The following is a 26,379-nucleotide window of genomic DNA, read 5'->3' as shown; positions in this document are numbered from 1 at the left end:
AACCAATACTCCCAACATTGTCTTCATTCTTTGGCTGCAGATGGTATTTAAGATGAGGGTTTTAGCCATTTTGCTGAGTTAATCAGTTTTCCTGAATCTCTCCCATGTATACATGTTATTAAACTTTTGTTTGTTTTTTTCTCACTACTATGTCTCAGGTCAATTTAATTCTTAGACCAGCCAGAAGAACCTTGAAGAGTAGAGGAAACATTCTTCCTTCCTGACTAGGGAATACTTCTTACCTCATTTTTTGCAGCTGGAATTATCTTGACACCAAATTTATCAGGCCAATCTCATGCACAGAAATAGATGCAAAATTCTTAAGCAAAATGTCACCAGACCACATCCAACAATGTATAAGATGGATATGTGACCAAGTTGGTTTTATTTTAGGATGCCAAGTTTGTTTAACATTAAAGCAGTCCAGTTATATATTTCACATGAATTGTTTAAAGGAAAAGAGACATGATTATTTCAATAGCTGCCAAAAAGCATTTTTAAAATTCAGTGTCTACTTATAAGAGCCCTTAGTAAGCAAACAATAAAAGATTTTCTTTAAGCTGATAAAACGTGTACAGCAATTCTTCAGCCAACATATACCTAGAGGTGAGATACTGAAGGATTCTCTTTAAGATTAAGAACAAGATAAGGGTGACTGCTTTATCCACTTCTTTTCAGCATTGAATATTGAATATTCTAGAATATTCTAATTTCTTGCCCAGTAAGGCAAGAAAAAAGGAATTAAAAATACAAGGATTGAGAAGGAAGAAATTCTTTATAGATGATATGGTTGTGAACATAGCAAATCTAAGAGAAGCTACTGATAACTTATTAGAATTATTAAGAGAGTTTAACAAGCTTTCTGGTATAAAATTTATATATAAAAATTCATCACATTTCTGTACATAAAAAAATTGATAGCAAATTAAATTTAAAAGGGCCATCACTTATAATAGCTTAAAGATATAAAATACCTAGGAATGAAGACCTTTATTAAGAAAATTACAAAACCTTAATAATGAACACTAAAGAAGACTGAAATGAATGGTGCAATACACAATGCTTATGAATTGGAAGATCTAATATTATGAAGATTCCAACTAATCAAAAATCCATGAATTCATACTCTATGAATTCTGTGCAATTCAATCAGAATTCCAAATGGATTGTTTTTGGTTGTTTGTTTGTTAGATTAACAACTGATCCTAAAATTTATGTGGAAGTACAAAGATCCAAGAGAAGCCAAAACACTATTAAAGGAGAAGAAGAAGAGAGGGTTGCCTTTCAAATACCATTACTTATTATAAGGCTATAGGAATTAAGAAGGTATGGTATTGTCACAGGGATAAGTGGTCACACCAATGGGGAAAAAATGGAGTTCTGGTATATGGAAACTCTTTGCACCAGAGCTGGCATTGCAGATTGGTGGAAAGCACAGAGTCATCAATTAATGGTCTTAGAATAGTTGGTTTATCCATATGGGAAAAAATGAAATTAGATTAGCTTACACCATTTTAAAAAATCAGTTTCAAATGTATTAAAAGGAAATGAACAAAACATCCTATGAAATGTCTAGAAGATAATATATGAGAATATTTTTAAAATTCGGGATAGTAGAAGATACAAAACATAAAAGAAAATAATGATAAATTTTATTCCATGAAAATTAACTTCTATTTTTCAAAATAAGTCACAAGAAAAGAAAAAATATGTTCTGTAAAGCAGTATATTCTTTAAAAACATGGGAAATTTAAAACATGGAAATTCTGTAACCTAAAATTCACGATAGTGACTATTTGGCATATATTTGAAGTACTTGAAAGTATTTGAAAGCATATGTGAGGCTTCTAGCTTTATGGTGATGTTCTGTTTCTTAGCTTCAGCAGAGGGTACCTAGGTATTTGTTTTGTTATTTTTCTTAAAATGTGCATTTGTTTTAATGCACATTTAACTGCACACCATATTTTACAATAAACATTTTAGTGTTATAATCAAGAAAATTGTTCATGATATTGTTAAATGGAAGAAATGTTGCAAAATAGTAAAGGTCATATGATCCCAATATTGTAATGAAAAGCAAAGATATATACCCACATAAATGTGGATATGTATGTACAGGAAAAAGACTAAGAATATAGAAATGAATATATGTACCATTTGTAAACAGAGACTAATACTAATGTAATATTTTTTAATATATTGTTCAGCTTTTAAATGATGCATATGAAAAATTTTTAACAATGGAAAATAATAGGTTAAAAAGCAGGATATGGTATGGTATATGCAGAGAATATCTAAACGAATTGAAAGTATGAATACAGAGAAAGCTAAATAGAAATCATCAAAATATTAGTAGTGCATGATTCTGCATGGTATAACTCTGGGTGAATGTCTACTATCTCCTGATTTTTTTCAAAGTGTCCATGATGAATATGTACTACTTAGGCAGTGGGGTGGAGGATAGGTTTAATTTTTTTAAGCCTCCCTTGAGGTCATTCTTATCACCTTCTTTCTATCTAAGTATCCCTCCAGTTTTGGTTCTATTGGCATTTTTCATTCTCATATGATGGCACATCATATTCAGTTGAAATTATTTATTATCTAACTTTTCAACTACATTGTAAGCTTTTTGATGACAGAGATCATACTTAGTCCTTTCCACATACCCAGAACCTAGCCCAGTATTTGCCATTTCTTAAGCTTTTGATAACTATGTGCACCAATAAATGAAGTAATACTCTCGAGGTACTTCTAGTCTGGAGGAGGAGACCAATACCTCTGCCAGGTATGTACAGCAGTGCTGCCTTGGGCACATGGAAACCAGGACAAAGTATTGAAGTCAGAATCTTGACTTAACCTCATTAAGTTGCAGAAATTGAGAGACTTCTAGAGAAAAAAGATATGAAAGAACAATATAGGAAAACATGAAAAACGATTATCATTAAGAAAGGACATAGATAATGCATCTGGAGTAGTTTTCCAATCCTTAATCTGACTTTTGGTGAACAGCTCTTTTCTCCAAAAAGATGGTAGAAAATTATACAAAATTTTGGCATTTTACAGTTTCCTTTATTCTTCAAAGTAATAATACATCTACTACCCAAAAATAACTATGTGGTAGAAATGTGAGGATGCTTAATTCCAAAAAGAATGAAAATGTTGCCTAATATCACATATTTAGTTCATGGCAGAGAGAATTTGGGAACCTAGCTCTCTTTACCTTGTACTCTGAGTCCTCTGCTCTTGAAAGATCTCAATACTGGAGGGAAGATGTCTTTTTTGTCTCAGATGAGATACTGATACATGTAACACTGATACACAGAATTTGATGAGCCTTCTCTAGGAAGACATTTTAAAAAAGAGGAAATCGGGGCTTCCCTGGTGGCACAGTGGTTGAGAGTCCACCTGCCGATGCAGGGGACCGGGTTCGTGCCCCGGTCCAGGAAGATCCCACATGCCAGGGAGTGGCTGGGCCCATGAGCCATGGCCGCTGAGCCTGTGTGTCCAGAGCCTGTGCTCCTAAACGGGAGAGGCCACAACAGTGAGAGGCATGCGTACTGCAAAAAAAAAAAAAAAAAAAAAAAAAAAAAGGAAATCACTTTATCTTGTTCTGGGTTGTTTTGATGTGTCTGTGAAGAGACAGGGGCATGGGTTTGATACGTATTACCTAATTTCCTTTTAGTTCTTCACATCGTTACTACTGTCTGGTGGAAGAGCAAAGTTCAGAAAAACACAGTACTTCCTTTATTTGTTTTCTTCTTCTGCAAGGCTAGCATCTATCTGTCTAGAAACTCCAACGTCAGCCCCATTCATATCCACATCCCACATCCCACAAACACACACACACACAGATTATGTCAAGCATATTTCTCTGGAAGTAGTGATCTGGATGCCCCCATGTAACATTGCTGGATGAGAGCTGGGCAAAGAATCTTACCCAGGATTGAGCATAATAAGTAAGGGGAGTCAAAGCAACATATAGACCTCAAAAACTGATGGAACAATAAAGTTGGTCTTTACACTCTGAATGTCTGAGTTAGTTTTTGCATTTACATTTACTAATGAACATTTGATTAAAATATACTATATGCTGCCCTATTAAGACACTCTGCATAACTTACAATTTAGAATTACCCTACAAGGAAATAAAATACATACTCCCATTTTATAGATGGATAATTTGAAGTTGGGAAGGATAAACTACTTGTCAGACTCACATATCTAGTAATTGACAAGACCAGCTGTGAAACACAGTATGTATGACTCCAAATTCTACATGCTTTCGTTGAGTCAAAACTCTACTGAATGAATATTCATGAATGAGGTTCCGGTTAGAGGGGAAGAAGACAACAGCTGTATGAAAAATGCCTGACCCTCAGCCTTATTCACTGAAAAGATAACAGGGACCTCACTGGTAGATGAAAACTCTGGGATTGTAAAGGTTTTTTAATTTAGTATCTTTCCTCCATGATTTTAAACAGATTCTTCCATTAATTAAAATGAAATTTGTGAGGATATTCTTATTCACTTTATAGGCACCGGGTCTCAAAAAGTCATCATGCAAAACACAGGAAAAATATGAAACTCTAACGTTCAAGAAAATCATCAGAAAACCAGGAGGAGAAAAGGAAGAAACTTAGAAAATTTTAAAACAGCTCTTCTCTCCTTTTTTTTCTACCATCAACCACTTCTTGCAAAGTTGGCAAAGGAGATGAGAGAAGTTCTTGTAATTGCTGTGCATCTGAACTTACAAAAAAAAAAAAAAAAAAAAAGAACAAAGGTAGGACTCTCTCCAAGAGGCTTATAAGGGAGAAATTGAAAACCCAAAGCCTTAGAAGTACAGCACTTCCTGAGTGTCAGAAGGAAGCTCAGGGTGTGGGGACCAACTTAAAGTCCAGAGCATTGCATCCTCTGGCCTGAGAGGATCTTCCTACAGATTTGAAGCCTCTTGAAACCCCACATCCAGGAACTCTGTTTATTCCCAAAAGAGGACCAGATCCATCTGATCTAGGACTCTAGGGACTTCCCCCTTGAGAATCAGTCCAGGGCACAAGGGACAGCAGAAAAAGAGTTTGAGACTCTATCCCAGGGGCCTGATTAGGAACTTGGGCAACTAGTAGAACAAAATTCTGCCTTTGGTTACTGACTCACAAGAGCAGCTTGCATTGTAGAAACTGAAATATGTTTTGTTAAAAAACCATTGAACTCAGAAGGAACATGCAAAATAAAATACATGTCAATTATTCTGTGCCTGAGGATTATTCCTTCTTTTAATGAAGCAGCAAATATTAATGAACATCTACTTGTGTTCCATGTAGTATGCTGAATATTGGAGGTAGAAGCATGACAAAAACAGTCATGGTGTTTGCTCTCATGGAGCTTATCAAGGAGGGAGGCATATAGAGCTGTAGCTAATCCATTGGGTATCTTTGTGCAAATTAGAAAAAAAAAAAGCCTCTTTTGGGAAGATGCAGCCCATGTGCACACTACTTGGTGAGTAGACAGTATATTTTTGTAATTTGTAAAAGAGCATCTCTTCAATGGATGGATGGAGCTCCATACCAGGATATATGACTTGTCAAGTGGACTGTGGGCTGCATTTTATCCTTCACTCTCCTTCTTGATTAGGTATCCCTGTGCAGTGCTTAGTTTGAAGCCATACTAGGCAGGTTTCAAACAAATAGTCTCAGAATAAATACATTATTATAAAAAAACTCAATGCTATAAGGAAAAATGTGTGGTCTTATGAAAGCATATAATAAAGAAGGGCAAGTTTTGCTAGTCTGGGGAGTCTTGCAGTATTTTTCAGAGGACTGATGTTTGAGCTGGAATCTTTAAGATGAGTATGGGTCAACTAGGTGAAGTTAAGGAAGATAATTTAAGGCAGAGAGAAAAACATGAGTGAAGGACTTGATAGATTCATGATAATAACTCATTCAAAGAACTGAAAGAAAGACAAATTGTGCACAGAGAATCTGAGGGAGAGATGAAGTTAGAAGGTAACGGGGAGGAGATTGTGCAGGGTTTTGTACCACTTCAAGCTTATTGTGAGGCTGATGTGGAGCCAGGCAACGCTTTTAAGGAGGTGAATAGCACCTCCTTAAATGCACACCTCAGGTGTGCATTTCCAAATGTCTGGTTGAAATATAGAAAATAAATTAGAGAAGAGTAAGTTTGGAAGTGAAAAGGTCAATTAGGAGGCTGCTGAGGTTTTCTAGTGGAAACATAGGAGCTAGAACTTGGGAGGCAGATGTGGAGATGCTTTAGCTTGCTGAGACACACAAGACCAATTCATGATAGGCATCCTAGGTCCCATGGTCCAGTGACCTTCCTTTACCAGGACTCAGAAGTGATTCAGGAGTCATTTCGCAGAAGAATGCTAATCTAGAGAAAAAAAAGTATGGCTTTTTATAGAAGTCTGAGGAATCTGAACTGTGATCCTCCTGTTGGAGTCTGACAGAATCTTGACTTAGTTCACCATCATGGAGAATCATCACAGCCTCTCATCTGGTTCTCTAACTAGAACCCTTGAATGAAGGTGTAGCCATGTCCCCTTGAGGACAGACCCTGTGGTACTGCCACAAATAAATATTGTAAACACATATATCTCAATCTCTATAAAAAATTGACTCTCAGGGGCTTCCCTGGTGGCGCAGTGGTTGAGAGTCCGCCTGCCGAGGCAGGGGACACGGGTTTGTGCCCCAGTCCGGGAAGATCCCACATGCCGCGGAGCGGCTGGGCCCGTGAGCCATGGCCACTGAGCCTGCACGCCTGGAGCCTGTGCTCCACAACGGGATAGGCCACAACAGTGAGAGGCCCGTGTACTGCAAAAAAAAAAAAAAAAAAACATTGACTCTCTTTGAGTACATTGTATCCTTGGGGTCATAATGCTTTAGTGATAGAGTTGCTTGCACTATATCTTGGACCACCTTTGGAAACTTCTCTTGTTCTAGGCCCGCTCAAAATTGACAGCATCATGGCTTACTCAGAAAATGGGTTGAAGTAGCAGATGTGCAATATTTTGCCAAGCCTGTCTATTTAATAATATATTTGGAAATGGGGAAATAAACCAGATTGTGTTTGGGAATCAATGGCCCTACTGTGAAATGAATTCAGGCCTGAAGTCCATTTTTTACTTGACCTTCATGACTTTCCATGCTAAACTGTGTTTGCTATCGAGGGGATAACATCAGTTCAGAGATAGTGGCCAGTATTCTCCCCAAAATATATCCCTTATATTCAGTCATCCTGGCAAATAGATACAGGTTCCTTTAGGGAAGGCTACAGAGTGATGAAAACTTATTTTAAAATACATTCAAAGAATTAAAGGAAACTATGTTCAAAGAATTAAAAGAAAAATATGGTAGTGAGTCCACAAGTAGTAAATCTCAAAAAGGAAGTAGAAGCCATTGAAAAGAAGCAACTGCAAATTTGAGAGATGAAGACTATAATAACTGAAATGGTGATATAAACAGCAGATTTGAGATGGCAGAAGCAGGATCAGTGAACTTGAAAATCAATCAATAGAAATTATCCAATCTGAAGAACAGAAAAACAGAAGAATGAAGAAAATTGAAGAACATCAGAGACCTGTTAAAAAAAATAAACATTTCAACACAGGTGTAGTAGGATTCTCAGAAAAAGAGGAGTAAAAGAGCAGAAAAAATTTGAATGTAAGACTAAAAACTCAAATTTTATTAAAAATGTTAACTTAATAGACTCAGTAATCTCAAGAAATCTTAAGGTAAATGCAAAGAGAATTATATGTAGACACTTCAAACTGCTGAAAGCCAAATACAAAAATAAAATCTTGAAAACAACCAAAGAAAAGTGACTCATCATACACATTTTTAACAAAAAATTCTATCTAGCAACAATATCCTTCAAAAATGAAGGCAGGGCCTCCCTGGTGGCGCAAGTGGTTAAGAGTCCGCCTGCCGATGCAGGGGATACGGGTTCGTGCCCCGGTCTGGGAGGATCCCATATGCCGCGGAGCGGCTGGGCCCGTGAGCCATGGCCGCTGGGCCTGCGCATCCGGAGCCTGTGCTCCGCAACGGGAGAGGCCACAACAGTGAGAGGCCCACATACCGCAAAAAAAAAAAAAAAAAAAAAAAAATGAAGGCAAAATAAAGGTGAACTCAGGTAAACAAAGATTGACATTATTTGTTGCTAGCAGACTTATTATACAAGAAATACAAGAGGAAGTTCTTCAAGCTGAAAGGAAATGACAATTGACAATAACTCATATCCACAGGGAAGAATGAAGAAAACTGGAAATGCTACCTATGTAACATATGTAGGTAATTATAAAGGACGGTATATATGTGTGTGTCTGTTTATATATCTGCATTTCTATTTTCTTCTTTTAGTTTCTTTTTAAAAAACATAACATTGTTTAAAATAGTTATATAATTATAATACTGTATTTTTGGATTTATAAAAAATAAAGATGTAATGCAAGAAATAGAGCTACACGTGGAACAACTCCTACAGAACACCTACTGAAAGCTGGCAGAAGACCCCAGACCTCCCAAAAGGCAAGAAACTCCCCACATACCTGGGTAGGGCAAAGCGGAGAGATCCCCACACAGAGGATCGGTGCCGAGCGGCACTCACCAGCCCGAGAGGCTTGTCTGCTCAACCGCCGGGGCGCGCAGCGCTGGAAGCTGAGGCTCGGGGTTCGGTCAGAGCGCAGGGAGAGGACTGGGGCTGGCGGCGAGAACTCAGCCTGAAGGGGGCTAATGTGCCACAGCTAGCCGGGAGGGAGTCCGGGAAAACTCTGGAGCTGCCGAAGAGGCAAGAGACTTTTTCTTCCCTCTTGGTTTCCTGGTGCGCGAGGAGAGGGGATTAAGAGCGCTGCTTAAAGGGGCTCCACAGACGGGCGCGAGTCGCGACTGAAAGCGCGGAGCCCAGTGACGGGCGTGGGACGCTGGGGCTGCTGCTGCCGCCGCCAAGAAGCCTGTGTGTGAGCGCAGGTCACTGCCCACACCGCCCTTCGGGGAGCCTGTGCAGCCCGCCACTGCCGGTGTCCCGGGATCCAGGGGCGGCTTAGCTGGGAGAACGCACGGCGTGCCTCGGGCTGGTGCAACGTCACACCGACCTCTGCCGCTGCAGGCTCACCCCGCACTCCGTGCCCCTCCCTCCCGCCCAGCCTGAGTGAGCCAGAGTCCCCAAAGAGGCTGCTCCTTTAACCCTGTCCTGTCTGAGCGAAGAACAGACGCCCTCCGGCGACCTACACGCAGAGGCGGGGCCAAATCCAAAGCTGAGACCCAGGAGCTGTGAGAACAAAGAAGAGAAAGGGAAATCTCTCCCAGCAGCCTCAGAAGCAGTGGATTAAAGCTCCACAATCAACTTGATGTACCCTGCATCTCTGGAATACAGGAATAGACAACAAATCATCCCAAATTGAGGAGCCAGGAGTCAGTGCTGTGCCTCTGAGGTGGGAGAGCCAACTTCAGGACACTGGTCCACAAGAGACCTCCCAGCTCCACATAATATCAAACGGCAAAAATCTTCCAGACATCTCCATCTCAACACCAGCACCCAGCTTCACTCAACGACCAGCAAGCTACAGTGCTGGACACCCTATGCCAAACAACTAGCAAGACAGGAACACAACGCCACCCATTAGCAGAGAGGTGGCCTAAAATCATAAAAAGTCCACAGACACCCCAAAACACACCACCAGACGTGGACCTGCCCACCAGAAAGACAAGATCCAGCCTCATCCACCAGAACACAGGCACTAGTCCCCTCCACCAAGAAGCCTACACAACCCACTAAACCAACCTTAGCCAATGGGAACAGACACCAAAAACAACGGGAACTACGAACCTGCAGCCTGCAAAAAGGAGACCACAAACACAGTAACATAAGCAAAATGAGAAGACAGAAAAACACACAGCAGGAGAAGGAGCAAGATAAAAACCCACCAGATCTAACAAATGAAGAGGTAATAGGCAGTCTACCTGAAAAAGAATTCAGAATAATGATGGTAAACATGATCCAAGATTCTATTTCCCAGATCCAAAATCTTGGAAATAGAATAGACAAAATGCAAGAAACAGTTAACAAGGACCTAGAAGAACTAAAGATGAATCAAGCATCGATTAAAAACACAATACATGAAATGAAAAATACTCTAGATGGGATCAATAGCAGAATAACTGAGGCAGAAGAACGGATAAGTGAGGTGGAAGATAAAATAGTGGAAATAACTGCTGCAGAGCAAAATAAAGAAAAAAGAATGGAAAGAACAGAGGACAGTCTCAGAGACCTCTGGGACAACATTAAACGCACCAACATTCGAATTATAGGGGTTCCAGAAGAAGAAGAGAAAAAGAAAGGGACTGAGAAAATATTTGAAGAGATTATAGTTGAAAACTTCCCTAATATGGGAAAGGAAATAGTTAATCAAGTCCAGGAGGCACAGAGAGTCCCATACAGAATAAATCCAAGGAGAAATACGCCACGACACATATTAATCAAACTGTCAAAAATTAAACACAAAGAAATCATATTAAAAGCAGCAAGGGAAAAACAACAAACAACACACAAGGGAATCCCCGTCAAGTTAACAGCTGATCTCTCAGCAGAAACTCTACAAGCCAGAAGGTAGTGGCAGGACATAATTAAAGTGATGAAAGAGAAAAACCTGCAACCAAGATTACTCTACCCAGCAAGGATCTCATTCAGATTTGATGGAGTAATTAAAACGTTTACAGACAAGCAAAAGCTGAGAGAGTTCAGCACCACCAAACCAGCTTTACAACAAATGCTAAAGGAACTTCTCTAGGCAAGAAACACAACAGAAGGAAAATACCTACAATAACGAACCCAAAACAATTAAGAAAATGGGAATAGGAACATACATATCGATAATTACCTTAAATGTAAATGGACTAAATGCTCCCACCAGAAGATACAGATTGGCTGAATGGATACAAAAACAAGACCCATATATATGCTGTCTACAAGAGACCCACTTCAGACCTAGAGACACATATAGACTGAAAGTAAGGGGATGGAAGAAGATATTCCATGCAAATGGAAACCAAAAGAAAGCTGGAGTAGCGATTCTCATATCAGACAAAATAGACTTTAAAATAAGATTACTGGGCTCCCCTGGTGGCTGCAGTGGTTGAGAGTCCGCCTGCAGATGCAGGGGACACGGGTTCGTGCCCTGGTCCGGGAAGATCCCACGTGCCGCGGAGAGGCTGGGCCGGGGGGCCATGGCCGCTGAGCCTGCGCGTCCGGAGCCTGTGCTCCGCAACGGGACAGGCCACAACAGTGAGAGGCCCGCATACGACACACACACAAAAAATAATAATAAATAATATAAAGATTACTAGAAGAGACAAAGAAGGACACTACATAATGATCAAGGGATCGATCCAAGAAGAAGATATAACAATTGTAAATATTTATGCACCAAACATAGGAGCACCTCAATACATAAGGCAAATACTAACAGCCATAAAAGGAGAAATCGACAGTAACACACTCATAGTAGGGGACTTTAACACCCCACTTTCACCAATGGACAGATCATCCAAAATGAAAATAAATAAGGAAACACAAGCTTTAAATGATACATTAAACAATATGGACTTAATTGATATTTATAGGACATTCCATCCAAAAACAACAGAATACACATTTTTCTCAAGTGCTTATGGAACATTCTCCAGGATAGATCATATCTTGGGTCACAAATCAAGCCTCGGTAAATTTAAGAAAATTGAAATTGTATCAAGTATCTTTTCCGACCACAGTGCTATGAGACTAGATATCAATTACAGGAAAAGAGCTGTAAAACATACAAACACATGGAGGCTAAACAATACACTACTTAATAACCAAGTGATCACTGAGGAAATCAAAGAGGAAATTAAAAAATACCTAGAAACAAATGACAATGGAGACACGGCAACCCAAACCTATTGGATGCAGCAAAAGCAGTTCTAAGAGGGAAGTTTATAGCAATACAATCCCACCTTAAGAAACAGGAAACATCTCGAATAAACAACCTAACCTTGCACCGAAAGCAATTAGAGAAAGAAGAACAAAAACATCCCAAAGTTAGCAGAAGGAGAGAAATCATAAAAATCAGATCAGAAATAAATGAAAAAGAAATGAAGGAAACGATAGCAAATATCAATAAAACTAAAAGCTGGTTCTTTTAGAAGATAAACAAAATTGATAAACCATTAGCCAGACTCAGCAAGAAAAAAAGGGAGAAGACTCAAATCAATAGAATTAGAAATGAAAAAGGAGAAGTAACAACTGACACTTCAGAAATACAAAAGATCATGAGAGATTACTATAAGCAACTCTATGCGAATAAAATGGACAACCTGGAAGAAATGGACAAATTCTTAGAAATGCACAACCTGCCAAGACTGAATCAGGAAGAAATAGAAAATATGAACAGACCAATCACAAGCACTGAAATTGAAACTGTGATAAAAACTCTTCCAACAAACAAAAGCCCAGGACCAGATGGCTTCACAGGTGAATTCTATCAAGCATTTAGAAAAGAGCTAACACCTATCCTTCTGAAACTCTTCCAAAATATATCAGAGGGAGGAACACTCCCAAATTCATTCTACGAGGCCACCATCACCTTGATACCAAAACCAGACAAGGATGTCACAAAGAAAGAAAACTACAGGCCAATATCACTGATGAACATAGATGCAAAAATCCTCAACAAAATACTATCAAACAGAATCCAACAGCACATTAAAAGGATCATACACCATGATCAAGTGGGGTTTATTCCAGGAATGCAAGGATTCTTCAATATACGCAAATCAATCAACGTGATACACCATATTAACAAACTGAAGGAGAAAAACCATATGATCATCTCAATAGATGCAGAGAAAGCTTTTGACAAAATTCAACACCCATTTATGATAAAAACCCTGCAGAAAGTAGGCATAGAGGGAACTTTCCTCAACATAATAAAGGCCATATATGACAAACCCACAGCCAGCATCGTCCTCAATGGTGAAAAACTGAAACCATTTCCACTAAGATCAGGAACAAGACAAGGTTGCCCACTATCACCACTCTTATTCAACATAGTTTTGGAAATTTTAGCCACAGCAATCAGAGAAGAAAAGGAAATAAATGGAATCCAAATTGGAAAAGAAGAAGTAAAGCTGTCACTGTTTGCAGATGACATGATACTATACATAGAGAATCCTAAAGATGCTACCAGAAAACTACTAGAGTTAATCAATGAATTTGGTAAAGTTGCCGGATACAAAATTAATGCACAGAAATCTCTGGCATTCCTATACACTAATGATGAAAAATCTGAAAGTGAAATCAAGGAAACACTCCCATTTACCATTGCAACAAAAAGAATAAAATATCTAGGAATAAACCTACCTAAGGAGACAAAAGACCTGTATGCAGAAAATTATAAGACACTGATGAAAGAAATTAAAGATGATACAAATAGATGGAGAGATGTACCATGTTCTTGGATTGGAAGAATCAACATTGTGAAAATGACTCTACTACCCAAAGCAATCTACAGATTCGATGCAATCCCTATCAAACTACCACTGGCATTTTTCACAGAACTAGAACAAAACATTTCATAATTTGTATGGAAACACAAAAGACCCCAAATAGCCAAAGCAATCTTGAGAACGAAAAATGGAGCTGGAGGAATCAGGCTCCCTGACTTCAGACTATACTACAAAGCTACAGTAATCAAGACAGTATGGTACTGGCACAAAAACAGAAAGATAGATCAATGGAACAGGATAGAAAGCCCAGAGTTAAACCCACGGACATATGGTCACCTTATCTTTGATAAAGGAGGCAGGAATGTACAGTGGAGAAAGGACAGTCTCTTCAATAAGTGGTGCTGGGAAAACTGGATAGGGACATGTAAAAGTATGAGATTAGATCACTCCCTAACACCATACACAAAAAGAAGCTCAAAATGGATTAAAGACCTAAATGTAAGGCCAGACACTATCAAACTCTTAGAGGAAAACATAGGCAGAACACTCTATGACATAAATCACAGCAAGATCCTTTTTGACCCACCTCCTAGAGAAATGGAAATAAAGACAAAAATAAACACATGGGACCTAATGAAACTTCAAAGCTTTTGCACAGCAAAGGAAACCATAAACAAGACCAAGAAACAACCCTCAGAATGGGAGAAAATATTTGCAAATGAAGCAACTGACAAAGGATTAATCTCCAAAATTTATAAGCAGCTCATGCAGCTCAATAACAAAAAAACAAACAACCCAATCCAAAAATGGGCAGAAGACCTAAATAGACATTTCTCCACAGAAGAAATACAGACTGCCAACAAACACATGAAAGGATGCTCAACATCTTTACTCATTAGAGAAATGCAAATCAAAACTACAATGAGATATCATCTCACACCAGTCAGAATGACCATCATCAAAAAATCTAGAAACAATAAATGCTGGAGAGGGTGCGGAAAAAAGGGAACACTCTTGCACTGCTGGTGGGAATGTGAATTGGTACAGCCGCTATGGAGAACGGTATGGAGGTTCCTTAAAAAACTACAAATAGAACTACCATATGACCCAGCAATCGCACTACTGGGCATATACCCTGAGAAAACCATAATTCAAAAAGAGACATGTACCAAAATGTTCATAGAAGCCCTATTTACAATAGCCCGGAGATGGAAACAACCTAAGTGTCCATCATCGGATGAATGGATAAAGAAGATGTGACACATATATACAATGGAATATTACTCAGCCATAAAAAGAAATGAAATTGAGCTATTTGTAATGAGGTGGATAGACCTAGAGTCTGTCATACAGAGTGAAGTAAGTCAGAAAGAGAAAGACAAATACTGTATGCTGACACATATGTATGGAATTTAAGAAAAAAATGTCATGAAGAACATAGGGTTAAGACAGGAATAAAGACACAGACCTACTAGAGAATGGACTTGAGGATATGGGGAGGGGGAAGGGTAAGCTGTGACAAAGTGAAAGAACGGCATGGACATATGTACACTACCAAACGTAAGGTAGATAGCTAGTGGGAAGCAGCCGCATAGCACAGGGAGATCAGTTCAGTGCTTTGTGACCACCTGGAGGGGTGGGATCGGGAGGTTGGGAGGGAGACACAAAAGGGAGGGTATATGGAAACATATGTATATGTATAACTGATTAAATTTGTTATAAAGCAAAAAAAAAAAAGTAAAAAATAAAAAACAGATGCAATGCATATGACAATAATAGCACAAAGGAGAGAGAGGAGGAAATGGAGTCATACTGAAGTTAAATTGCTATATGTCTCTGAAATCAAATCAGTATTAACCTGAACTAGATTGTGATAATTTAAATATGCATAGAACAGTCGCTAAAATATTTAACTATAACATCAACAGAGGATTAATATTGTACAATAAAAATATTTTAACTGAAAAGGCAGTAAAAGGAAACAAGAATGAAAAAGACATGAAACATAGAAAACCAATAGCAAAATGGAAGATATTAATTCAGTCATATCATTAATTACATTAAAAGTGAAGGCAGGGCTTCCCTGGTGATTCAGTGTTTGAGAGTCTGCCTGCCGATGTAGGGGACATGGGTTCGTGCCCCAGTCCAGGAAGATCCCACATGCTGCAGAGCGGCTGGGCCCATGAGCCATGGCTGCTGAGCCTGCGTGTCCGGAGCCTGTGCTCCGCAACGGGAGAGGCCACAACAGTGAGAGGCCTGCGTACCGCAAAAAAAAAAAAAAAAAAAAAAAAAAAAAAAAAAAAAAAGTGAATGCATTAAATCCTCTGATTAAAGGGGAAAATTGTCATATTGTATTTAAAAAAGCAAGATCCAACTATGTGCTGTCTATAGGAGATACACTTTAGAATCAAAGACACAAATACTTGAAAGTAAAAGCTTGTAAATGGACCTGTCATGCAAACAGTAGCCATAAGAGAGCTAAAGTGGCTTTGTTGATTTCAAACAACATACACTTTCAGATAAGGAATATTGCAAGTGACAGAGAAATATATTTAATTATGATAAAAGGTCAATGTGTTGGGAAGATATGAAATTATAAATGTATACCTGACAACAGAGCCCCAAAATCCATGAAGAAAAATGACAGAATGAAAAGGAGAGATAGGTAATTCAACAATTATAGTTGGAGAACTCAATAATTCAATTTCAGTACTTTATAGAACAACTAGACAGAGGATCTGTAAAGATATAGAATACTTGAACAACAGTCATTAACCAGCTTGACCTAACAGACATTTATGTAAAACTCCCTAAAAAAAGATCAGAATACATCTTCTTTTCAAGAGTATATAGAACATTCTCCAGACTAGACTGTATATCAGGCCACAAAAGACCTCAAAAATTTTTTTAAAATTGAAATCTCCTTTGACTGATATTAACATAAAACAATTACTTTCTTTTAGTTGTTTATATCGTACTTTTTTTATTCTTTTGTTTTCAATCGTTCTGTATCCTGATAATTAAGGTATACCTCTTTTTAACAAAACTGTTTTCTTATGCATCTGACAATCTATGTCTAACTATTGGATTATTACTTTACATTTAATGAAATTTACATTTTAAATTTAATGAAATTACTGATATATTTGGGTTTAAATATACCATGTTAGGATTCATATTCTTTTTTCCCAGTTTTTTTGTGACTACCTTTCCTCTCATCTTTTTGTTTATTTTGGAGTAATCAAGCATTTTTATTATTTCTTGCCTTTTTCACTTGTTACCTTTACATCTTTGTGTGTGTGTGTGTGTGTGTGTGTGTGTGTGTGTGTGGTATGTGGGCCTCCCACTTTTGTGGCCTCTCCCGTTGTGGAGCACAGGCTCCGGACACACAAGCTCAGTGGCCATGGCTCACGGGCCTAGCTGCTCCACGGCATGTGGGATCTTCCCGGACTGGGGCATGAACACGTGTCCCCTGCATTGGCAGATGGACTCTCAACCACTGCGCCACCACAGAAGCCCCCCTTTACATCATTTTAATGGTTATTTTAGAATTACATTTCAAGGACAATGCAAAGACTATAGGAAGCCTTAATTTAATTTACTACCATTTTCATGTTATTGTATATTTTAACTCTATAAATATTTAAAAATTCATAATACATTAATTTATTATTGTATAATATTAAGTATAATACTAATTTATACTTGCCCATGCATTTATCTTTTCTGTTATTTTTAAATTCATTTTTTTAGATTTTTGTTTCCATCTAGGATGGATTTTCCTTCTACCTGAAGAACTCCTTTTGATATTTCCTTAATGCAGGTCTGATGGTGAATTCTCTCATTTTTTTCCATTTCTAAAAATGTCTTTGTTTTTCTTTTTTAGTGAGGGAGACTTTCCCTGAATATAGAATTCTAGTTTGGCAGTTATTTTCTTTCAGCACCCTGAAGATGCCATTCCACTGACCTGTGTTTTCCATTATTGCTAACAAGAAGTCATTTAATAGTCTTATTGTTATTCCTTGAAAATAATGTATCTTTTTTCCTCTAGCTACTGTAAAGACTTTTTATCTTTATTTTTTTAGTTATTTTACATGATATGCCTACATGCCTTTTGTGTGTAGGTGTATGTGTATATATACTGTGTGTAATTCAGAGTGATTCTCGAATCTGTATCTGATGTTTTCCTCAGGTTTGGAAAACATATGGCTATGATTTCTTCATATATTGCGTCTGATATATTATCTCTCTCCTATCTATGTGCAACTCCAATTACACATATACTAGACCTTTTAACTGGGTTTCATATGCCTCAGGTATTCTTCCAAGCTTACACGGTTGTTGGCAGAATTAGTTCCTTGTGGTTATAGGACAGAGGTTGTGTTTTCTTACCAGCTGCCAACTGAGATTGCTCTGTTCTTAGAGGCTGTCCACATTCTTTGCCAAATGGCCTTCTTATAAGCCCTCTCAAAACTTGGTAGCTTATTTCTTCAGAGCCAGCAAGGAACTATCTCTTGTTCCTGTTTGCTGAGGTGAATTTTTATAGATGTATTATAAGCATGGGTGTGACTTCCATCACCTTTGCTTTATTCTCTTGAGTAGAGGCAAGTCACAGTTCTGCCCACAGTCCAGAGGAGAGGATTGTATTATACATAGGTGTGATTCATTGAGGGTCACCTTAGATGCATTTGCTACATCTATTTATCTTAAAGTTGTATCTGATAATTTTAATACAGTGATTTTTTTATGGGTCTGTTTCTGTTGAGTGCCTTTTTTCTTCTTCTTCTTCTTCTTGATCTTTAGCCTTTTGGTCTTTTCTCCTGGTATGTTTGTTGTATTTTTATCACATCCTGGACACTCTATATCATTTATAGATGTAAAAACCATTATACAGCTTGCAGGCTGTGCAAAAACCACTGGTGGGCTCATGGGCCAGTAAGCTGTAGTTTGCCTACCTCTGTTAGAAATGAAAAAAAAAGTAAATTGTAAAAATAAATTGAGGCTGTACATTATATTATCTTCCTCTAGAGAAGGTTTTATTTTATCTTCTGTTGGGTAGTTAGTCTAAAGGCAAGAGCAAATTAATACAAATAGGTATTAAGTAAAATTGAGCTGGATTCAGTCTTTGTGAGGGTTAACTTATTTCCACTTTACCCTTTTGCCTAGGGTATAGCCCTTAAGCACATGAGGACTGCCATTTTTTCAGTCTTTTGACCAAAGAATACAGAAAACAAGTTACAGTTCCTCAAGGAAACTACAAAGAATTGGGTGTCAGGCTAGCATTTCCACATATCTTTTCTTTCTTTCTTTCTGGAATCTTTGCCCTTCAACTCTTCTCTTACTTAGAAGCTGTATCTACATCTTACAGTCTTTATAACATCATTCTAGGGATGGAGGAGAACTAGTTCTTTCCTTCAACTTTATAGGAATAGGAAGGGTAGCAGGGTGGAAGGAGCCCTGGTAATGGTCAGGGCAACTCTTCCCTCCAAAACATTAATCTCAGGATTAGGAAGTGAGCTGCCTGAGTAATAAGGTCTCCAAGTATTCTGCTGTTTGGATTGTGTCTTCTGATATTGATCACTTGGGAGCAGTCTGTGCTGTTTTGGGAAAGAGACCCAGGAGTCTGGAACAGACAATTCGCACATTATAAAGAAACCTCAAGCTGGAGTTACTGCTTTGTGACTCAATGAGGACCTTCTTCCAGGAGGAGGGGCTGTGAGAATCTAGAGGAAATTAATGTGACTTTGTCCTTCACTTCTAATCTCAGACACTAGAAGACTGGGATAGGCATTCTTTCCTTCCTGTCCAGTTCTTTTATATATTGCACCCAAGAGGTATCTAAAGATTTGCCAGTGAAGGGGAAATTCCTATTAAACCATAGCTCTGATCAGTTAGACATTAATGACCTTCATATTTAAAAAAAAGGGGTGGGAGGGAGGGAGACACAAGAGGGAAGAGATATGGGAACATATGTATATGTATAAATGATTCACTTTGTTCTAAAGCAGAAAGTAACACACCATTGTAAAGCAATTATACTCCAATAAAGATGTAAAAAAAAAAGTAGACTGTTTGCTAAAATAGCAAATTTTTACAATGTGGTCTAAATTTAAATAACTGATAGGTTTTAAATAATTATCAGGAAAGACACTGATAATGATCTGGGAAACATTTTATAACTATTTGTAAAAATCTATATCTAATTTGCAGGCAGTCAAATTCCCAGAGTGGGGGGTATGACTCTCAGGAATGAATACAACTCTCCAGAAGACCCAAGAAATAGACCACTTGGTGAGTTTCACTTCCTGATATGCCAGAATGTTTATTATAGTATATATTCAGTTATCACACAGCCAGTGATAAGTCTATACAAGGAGGAAAATGATATCTCCTAGAGAATATTGTGATTTCTATGATTTTGGAAATGCGGATGCGTAAACTAACGTAGAAAAGAGGGACATAAGACTTCAAAGAGTGTAATTGGGTCCTTTACAAAAGGCTGTTCAAAAATCTAATCTCCATGAGAACAAGGACCATTCCTTGGTCATCTTTGTTGTCCTAGTATTAGCACAGTACTATACTTTGTGACTATTCAACACATTGAACTATTGAAAAAATGGTTTTGTTTGGATTTGAAGCAAAATTTTACTATTCACAGGAAACAAATAAACAAACAAACAAAAACCCGGAGAATGATGAGATAAATAAGCTCTCTTCACTGTGGGAAAAATGTAAATAGTATATTCATCCATGATTAAGTCAGGGGCAGGCTTTGTTTCACTTTTTTGGGGGTGGGGGAGCTAGTCATTTATTTGAAAGAAATAAAAGGTAGTAAAAATTCCAAAGTCAGACATTATCTGAATTTTGAGGTTTCTGTCCACTTGTACTCTCCCCATTTTTTGGTCTCTCATGTTTCCTTCGTACACTCTAGATGAGTAATCCTAACCTTGCCAATGTTTTTCATTTCCCCATCCCACTCTGCACCCCTTTACTGATTGTCCTATTTGTTAGAGTCTCCACATGATGGTGCTGGGGTACAGTTTTTTAAGGTGTCAACAGTTAGAGCTGATTAATGTTCTGGAGGAGGAGGGAAACAGAAATATTGTAGGCTACCAGCATGAGCAAGATCTTCTGGTCAAGAAAATGGAATTAAGTTATAAGAATAACTTGGATGGGGGCTTCTCTGGTGGCGCAGTGGTTGAGGATCCGCCTACCAATGCAGGGGACACGGGTTCAAGCTCTGGTCCGAGAAGATCCCACATGCTGCGGAGCAACTAAACACATGCACCACAACTATTGAGACTGCGCTCTAGGGCCCACGTGCCACAGCTACTGAGACCGCGTGCCACAACTGCTGAAACCCACGTGCCTAGTGCCCGTGCTCCACAACAAGAGAAGCCACTGCAATGACAAGCCCGTGCACCACAACGAAGAGTGGCCCCCACTTGACACTAGAGAGAGCCTGCATGCAGCGACAAAGGCCCAACACAGCCGAAAATAAATAAGTTAAAAAAAGAAAAAAAATCAGTCATAGGACTAGAAGGGACTGAGGAGATTATTCTAACTCCATTTAAAAAAAGAAAAAATAATAACCTGGATGACTTTCAAATCAAGTGTGCAAGTATAATGGAAACTATGATTTTATAGTGGTGGATTCCAAACTATTACTTATAATCTAGAAATGCAATGTAGAAGTCACTGAAGATTAGTCTTAGATATGTTAGCTGGGTGGGCCACTGTGATCTAAGGGAGAAGTAAAATGTTGGGCATCTTCGAGAAGGGGATTAGAAGTAAAAATGAAAGTCTTATTTTACCTGATTCATACCCGTGTTGATATAGTACATATAGCAGTGCATTGTTCTGATCAATGTACCTTAGGAAAGATTTTTAGAGTATGTATGAAAAAGTTCATATGAACAATTGGAAGGGAAATGATAAAATTTATAAGATCAAGGCTAGGATAATCACAGGCTTCTTTACACATCCTAGAATGCTAGGCTAAAGCCTGTCTATCTCCTCCTGCTTCTCTTAAATATTTAAACTAGTTCATATGTGGAAAACAAAAAGAAGTACTAGGGAATTCCCTGGTGGTCCAGTGGTTAGGACTCAGCACTTTCACTGCCAGGGGCCCAGGTTCAATCCCTGGTTGGGGAACTAAGATCTGTGCAGCGTGACCAAAAGAAGAAGAAGAAGAAGAACAACAACAACAACAACAAATAAAACTACTATTTATTAAGGGCTTCCTATGTATCAAGTGCCTGTCAAACTCTTCAAATACATTAACCCATGTAATACTTATGGCAACTCTGTGGAGTATTACTATATTCAATTTATAAATGAGTTTAAATATTATGCTTAAAATTTAGAGGGGCTACTGAAGGAATTTATGCAAGAAGTCTCATTAGCAGACTTTTTGTTTTTTTAAAGAATCTTATGTTAGCATACGGTATTTGTTTTTCTCTTTCTGACTGATGGACCTAGGGGCAGGACAGGAATAAAGACACAGATGTAGAGAATGGACTTGAGGACACAGGGAAGGGGAAGGGGAAGCTGGGACAAAGTGAGAGAGTAACATTGACCAAATGTAAAATAGATAGCTAGTGGGAAGCAGCTGCATAGCACAGGGAGATCAACTCAGTGCTTTGCAACCACCAAGGAGGGTGGGAGGGAGACGCAAGAGGGAGGGGATATGGGGATATACGTATGAATATAGCTGATTCACTTTGTTATACAGCAGAAACTAACAGAGCATTGTAAAGCAATTATAGTCCAATAAAGATGTTAAAGGAAAAAAGAAAAAAAATGTTATGACAACATTCGGAGGGAAGACTTGGACTAAGGTCAACTGAAATGGGGGGGGATTACTTAGGAGACCATTGCAGTCATCATAGAGAATGATGATGGTGGTCGAAAGTTGGGTGTTGGTAGAAAGCATGGAGAGGAGGGGACAGAGTGGAGAGAATTTCAGGAGGCACTGTCTTCAGGATGGAAAAGGGAAGGGAGATAGTTAGAATGGTTCTCAGCTTCCTGAATGGAGGTAATGGTTAAACATGGTGGGTAATCAGGAGTAGATATGGGTTTAAGGACAAGATTAACTCTATTCCAGTATAGTCTCCAATTCTGAGCTCACGTGGAATAGGCTCAATTCTATCCTCATCACAACTTGGAATATGCACAATTAAAGTGAAAAATAGAACATCTGGCCCTTCACTGATTAAATGAGCTTTATCTTTGCTCTCACACTAGGAAAATCATTCCCTACTTGAAGCGACTTGAAGGGATATCCTCAGATTTATTTCAGCCTCTCTTCTGCCTTTGCCTAGAATTCAAGGAAATAAGCTAAATACCTGCATGGCCTTAGAATATCTAGAAGTGCTGCCTTTTTGAGTCTTTCATGATCATAGTAAACTTTAGTGCAGGGCTTAGGGAAGTGAAGCCTAGGACCTAGGGTTCTGGGGGGGAGAAGCCACTCTAGGACCTTCATGGGACACTTGATATTGGCAGTGCATTGAGACAGTGTTGAAAGGTTATCAGCCTCAGGTATCGTTTGTCTTTCACTTAGTTCACTGTTCCTCACTGGATGCTTAGAGGGTTAAATCAAGAGTGTTGGAGGAGGAACTATAGAGCTGGGCTTCTTCCTGGACCTGGACTCACCTCTTCAATGGCTAGGTAATTATTTCTACAAATCTGCCTTTTTATGTGTCTGTACTTTCCTTCTCAGAGCTATCTCTGCCATCAACCCCAGGGTCCTGGGATAACACTTCCATAGTAACAAAGAAGAGGGTAGGGGGAAGGTGATGGCTCTGAGCAAGTGACCAACTGCTGAACACTGATGACCCTTGAGGTCTTGGGCATTGCTCAGAGGATGGACATACCCTTTACTGAAGGCCTTGGTCCAGCCTACTGTCTTTCATGCTTAACTCATCACACCTTTCTTTCCTTTGTCCAGCTATGTTAGACCTAGACCTCCCTCAGTGCTAAAGCCAAACTCCACTGCTGTGACTGAGTTCCTTTTTGAAGGTTTCCCGAGCTTTGGGTGACAGCACAGGCTTGGTTTCTTTGTTGTCTTTCTAACTTTGTACCTGCTGACTCTCTTTGGCAATGTCATTATTGTGACTGTTATTCACCTGGACCATCCCCTCTATACTCCTATGTACTTTTTCCTGAGCATGCTGTCCATCTCTGAGACCTGCTACACTGTGGCCATCATTCCCTGTATGCTTTCTAGACTCCTGAGTCCTCATCAGCCCATTTCTATCCAAGGCTGTGCCACTCAGCTCTTCTTCTGTCTCATGTTTAGTATCAATAACTGCTTCCTGCTCACATCCATGGGGTATGATTGCTATGTGGACATCTGCAACCCACTATAGTATTCAGTCACCATGGGTAAAGAATCCTGTATCCAGTTGGCATCTGGGTCCCTGGGAATTGGCCTGGGTATGGCCATTGTACAGGTAACATCTGTTTTTGGCCTGCCCTTCTGTGATGGCCTTGTCATCTCTCACTTCTTCTGTGACATCAGACCCCTGCTGAAGCTGGTCTGCACAGACACCACTGTCAACAAGATCATCAACTTTGTTGTCCGTGTTTTTGTCCTTGTTCTACCCATGGGCCTGGTCTTCATCTCCTGTGTCCTTATCATCTCCACCATCCTCAAGATTGCTTCAGCTGAGGGTCAGAAGAAGGCCTTTGCCACCTGTGCCTCCCACCTCACAGTGGTCATCATCCACTGTGGCTGTGCCTCCATCATTTACCTGAAGCCTAAGTCCCAGAGTTTCCTGGGGCAGGACAGACTCATCTCAGTGACGTACACTGTCATCACTCCTCTGCTGAACCCCATCGTGTACAGCCTGAGGAACAAGGAGTTCAAAGATGCTCTGTGCAGAGCCAGGGGCAAAAGCCCCTCTCCTTTCAGTGAGGAGGTCGTTGAAGGCCTTGTCTTTCATTTTGTAAATATGTATTAATTTTAATGCTGTATCAATAACACCTTTAAGTATGGGATCAAGAAGAATAGACTAAATTGAATTGGGTGCTAAAACTGGAGACTTCCATTTGAGCTAGTCATGGTTCTCTGTGCCCTCCTTTAGAGAGGATAGAAAATGACTTGGCATACACTTAAGAATATAGGGGAAAGATTTACCTGCCTGGGTCACTCATACCTATGTTCTGTTACACACCCATGAACACATCCACATATGCCCTGAGAATATATTGGGTTATACAACTCCAGTAAAGCACAAAATCCAGCAAGGTTCTAGAAGGCTAATGAACAAAGTGTTTGGAAACCACCTCAGAAAAACCTCTGTTGTTGTTGTTAAGGGTGTATGAGTAATTTATGAAAAATTTTAACAAAAATGTGTGGAAACACATGCATGTCATTTTCTGTGGATGTTGAAGGCTTTCTTGTAATCTGCTTTTGCTGTTTACTAATATCTCATCACAGCTGAGGACTCTTCAGAAGGCCAAAAAAAAACACAAAACCACTCTCCAAGTGGATAGAACTGCCCTAACTGACCATTCCTGGAAATGAGGAGTACAAATGTGGGAAAGCAAAAAATCATCAGCTACTAGAACACAGAGGTGGGTTGTCCATAGTCCCAAGATGCCTAGGTGAGAAAACTCCAATTTGGAAAGGAGAGCATGCTGAACAGTTCAGTGCTTTTCACATCTCCAATGCAGGAGTGAAAGAGGATGGAGGCTGGAGGAAGCCAAGCAAAATCATAGTTCCTTTTGCAGGGTAGACCTAAATCTTTGAAATAGTGTTATAAATGTAAGCACTTTAACTACAACTTCTGAAATTATTTATTAATGAGCAGAAATCTGAAGCTTGACTTAATGAAAAAAATTTCCAGTAAGTTCCTAAGCTGTCAGAAGTTAATCTTCAGAAATTTCTTCTTAGATACTCCCAACTTAAAACCTGAGGTAAAAAACAGCATTTCATGTTTGAGCATCACAGAAGGTGAAGGTATATGCCCTGGTCCTCTCTCCCTCATCCTTCCACTTCACTCTGGCCTTCTATACTGAAGAGCAGGTATAACCTGAATTTCAAACCCAGTTCTTGAAGTCTTCAGAATACAGCTGATCCCATGGGATGATGCTGCAGAGGCAAGATATCACTTGTAAGAGTGTCATGAAGTTAGCTGGGTGCTGAAGATAGGATAAGCCAGTGGAAATTAACAAATCTTCTAAGTCAAGTTAACATGTCTTGCTTTGCCAAGAAACACTGGCATGTGCTATCTGACCAGAGATAAAAGATATCTTTGCCTTTGTGACCAGATTTCTAGAAATGATAGGTCAGTTTATTTCTGTTAGGATAGCCAAAAAACAGTTAAAAAAAAATTTTTTTTTGCGTTGTGTTCTGCTTAGTCTAGATAAAACTGTTAGGTAAAGGTCTGATGACCAGTGTCAGTTTCTGATAAGGCACAAGATAGGGACTTGGGCTTGGTAACTAACTGTCCAGGGCTGGGTAGACAACTTAAGGCAAGGAGACAATACTACTCTCTGAGTTTCTCTGGGCACCCAGGCTGGCGAGTACCTCTGCCATTCTCATCATAAATCTCCCATCTCTGACTTCAAGGAGATGCTCTTGTTGTCCCATTTCCCATTTAATGAGAAGAGAGAAAGAACAGAGCTTTTCTTCAGGTACTCAATTTCCCAAAATACAAGGTGTATCTTTTGTCTGAGTTTCCACTCTTGAGGTAGCCAAGGAAATTTGTCTTCCATTGGCCATTAGTAGGGAGCTACCAACTTGATTTTCAAAAACCAATCCTAATTATTGGGAGTTTGTGACATTTTGTAGCAGACAATTTGGAACAGCAATCATGGGAAAGAAATTTGCTCTATGGACTGGCCTAGACCAATCTGGTAAGATATTGGAGGTAACAGAGGAAGC

At 39.0% G+C, this 26,379-nt stretch overlaps 1 protein-coding gene across 1 annotated transcript; it reads left to right on the top strand.

Moving 5' to 3' along the window:
* Positions 1 to 5,986: 5,986 nt before the first annotated feature.
* LOC132503751 (olfactory receptor 10J3-like) lies at positions 5,987 to 24,451 on the top strand. Its single transcript, XM_060120512.1, is given in 2 exon segments — positions 5,987 to 6,117; positions 23,437 to 24,451. Coding segments are annotated over 2 exon segments (1,146 nt in total).
* The last annotated feature ends 1,928 nt before the right edge of the window (positions 24,452 to 26,379 follow it).

Source organism: Mesoplodon densirostris, chromosome 2, assembly GCF_025265405.1.
Source record: "Mesoplodon densirostris isolate mMesDen1 chromosome 2, mMesDen1 primary haplotype, whole genome shotgun sequence".
Taxonomy (NCBI): domain Eukaryota; kingdom Metazoa; phylum Chordata; class Mammalia; order Artiodactyla; family Ziphiidae; genus Mesoplodon; species Mesoplodon densirostris.
Note: the sequence above shows the minus strand (reverse complement) of the source record. Positions and strands in the feature narration are given on the sequence as shown.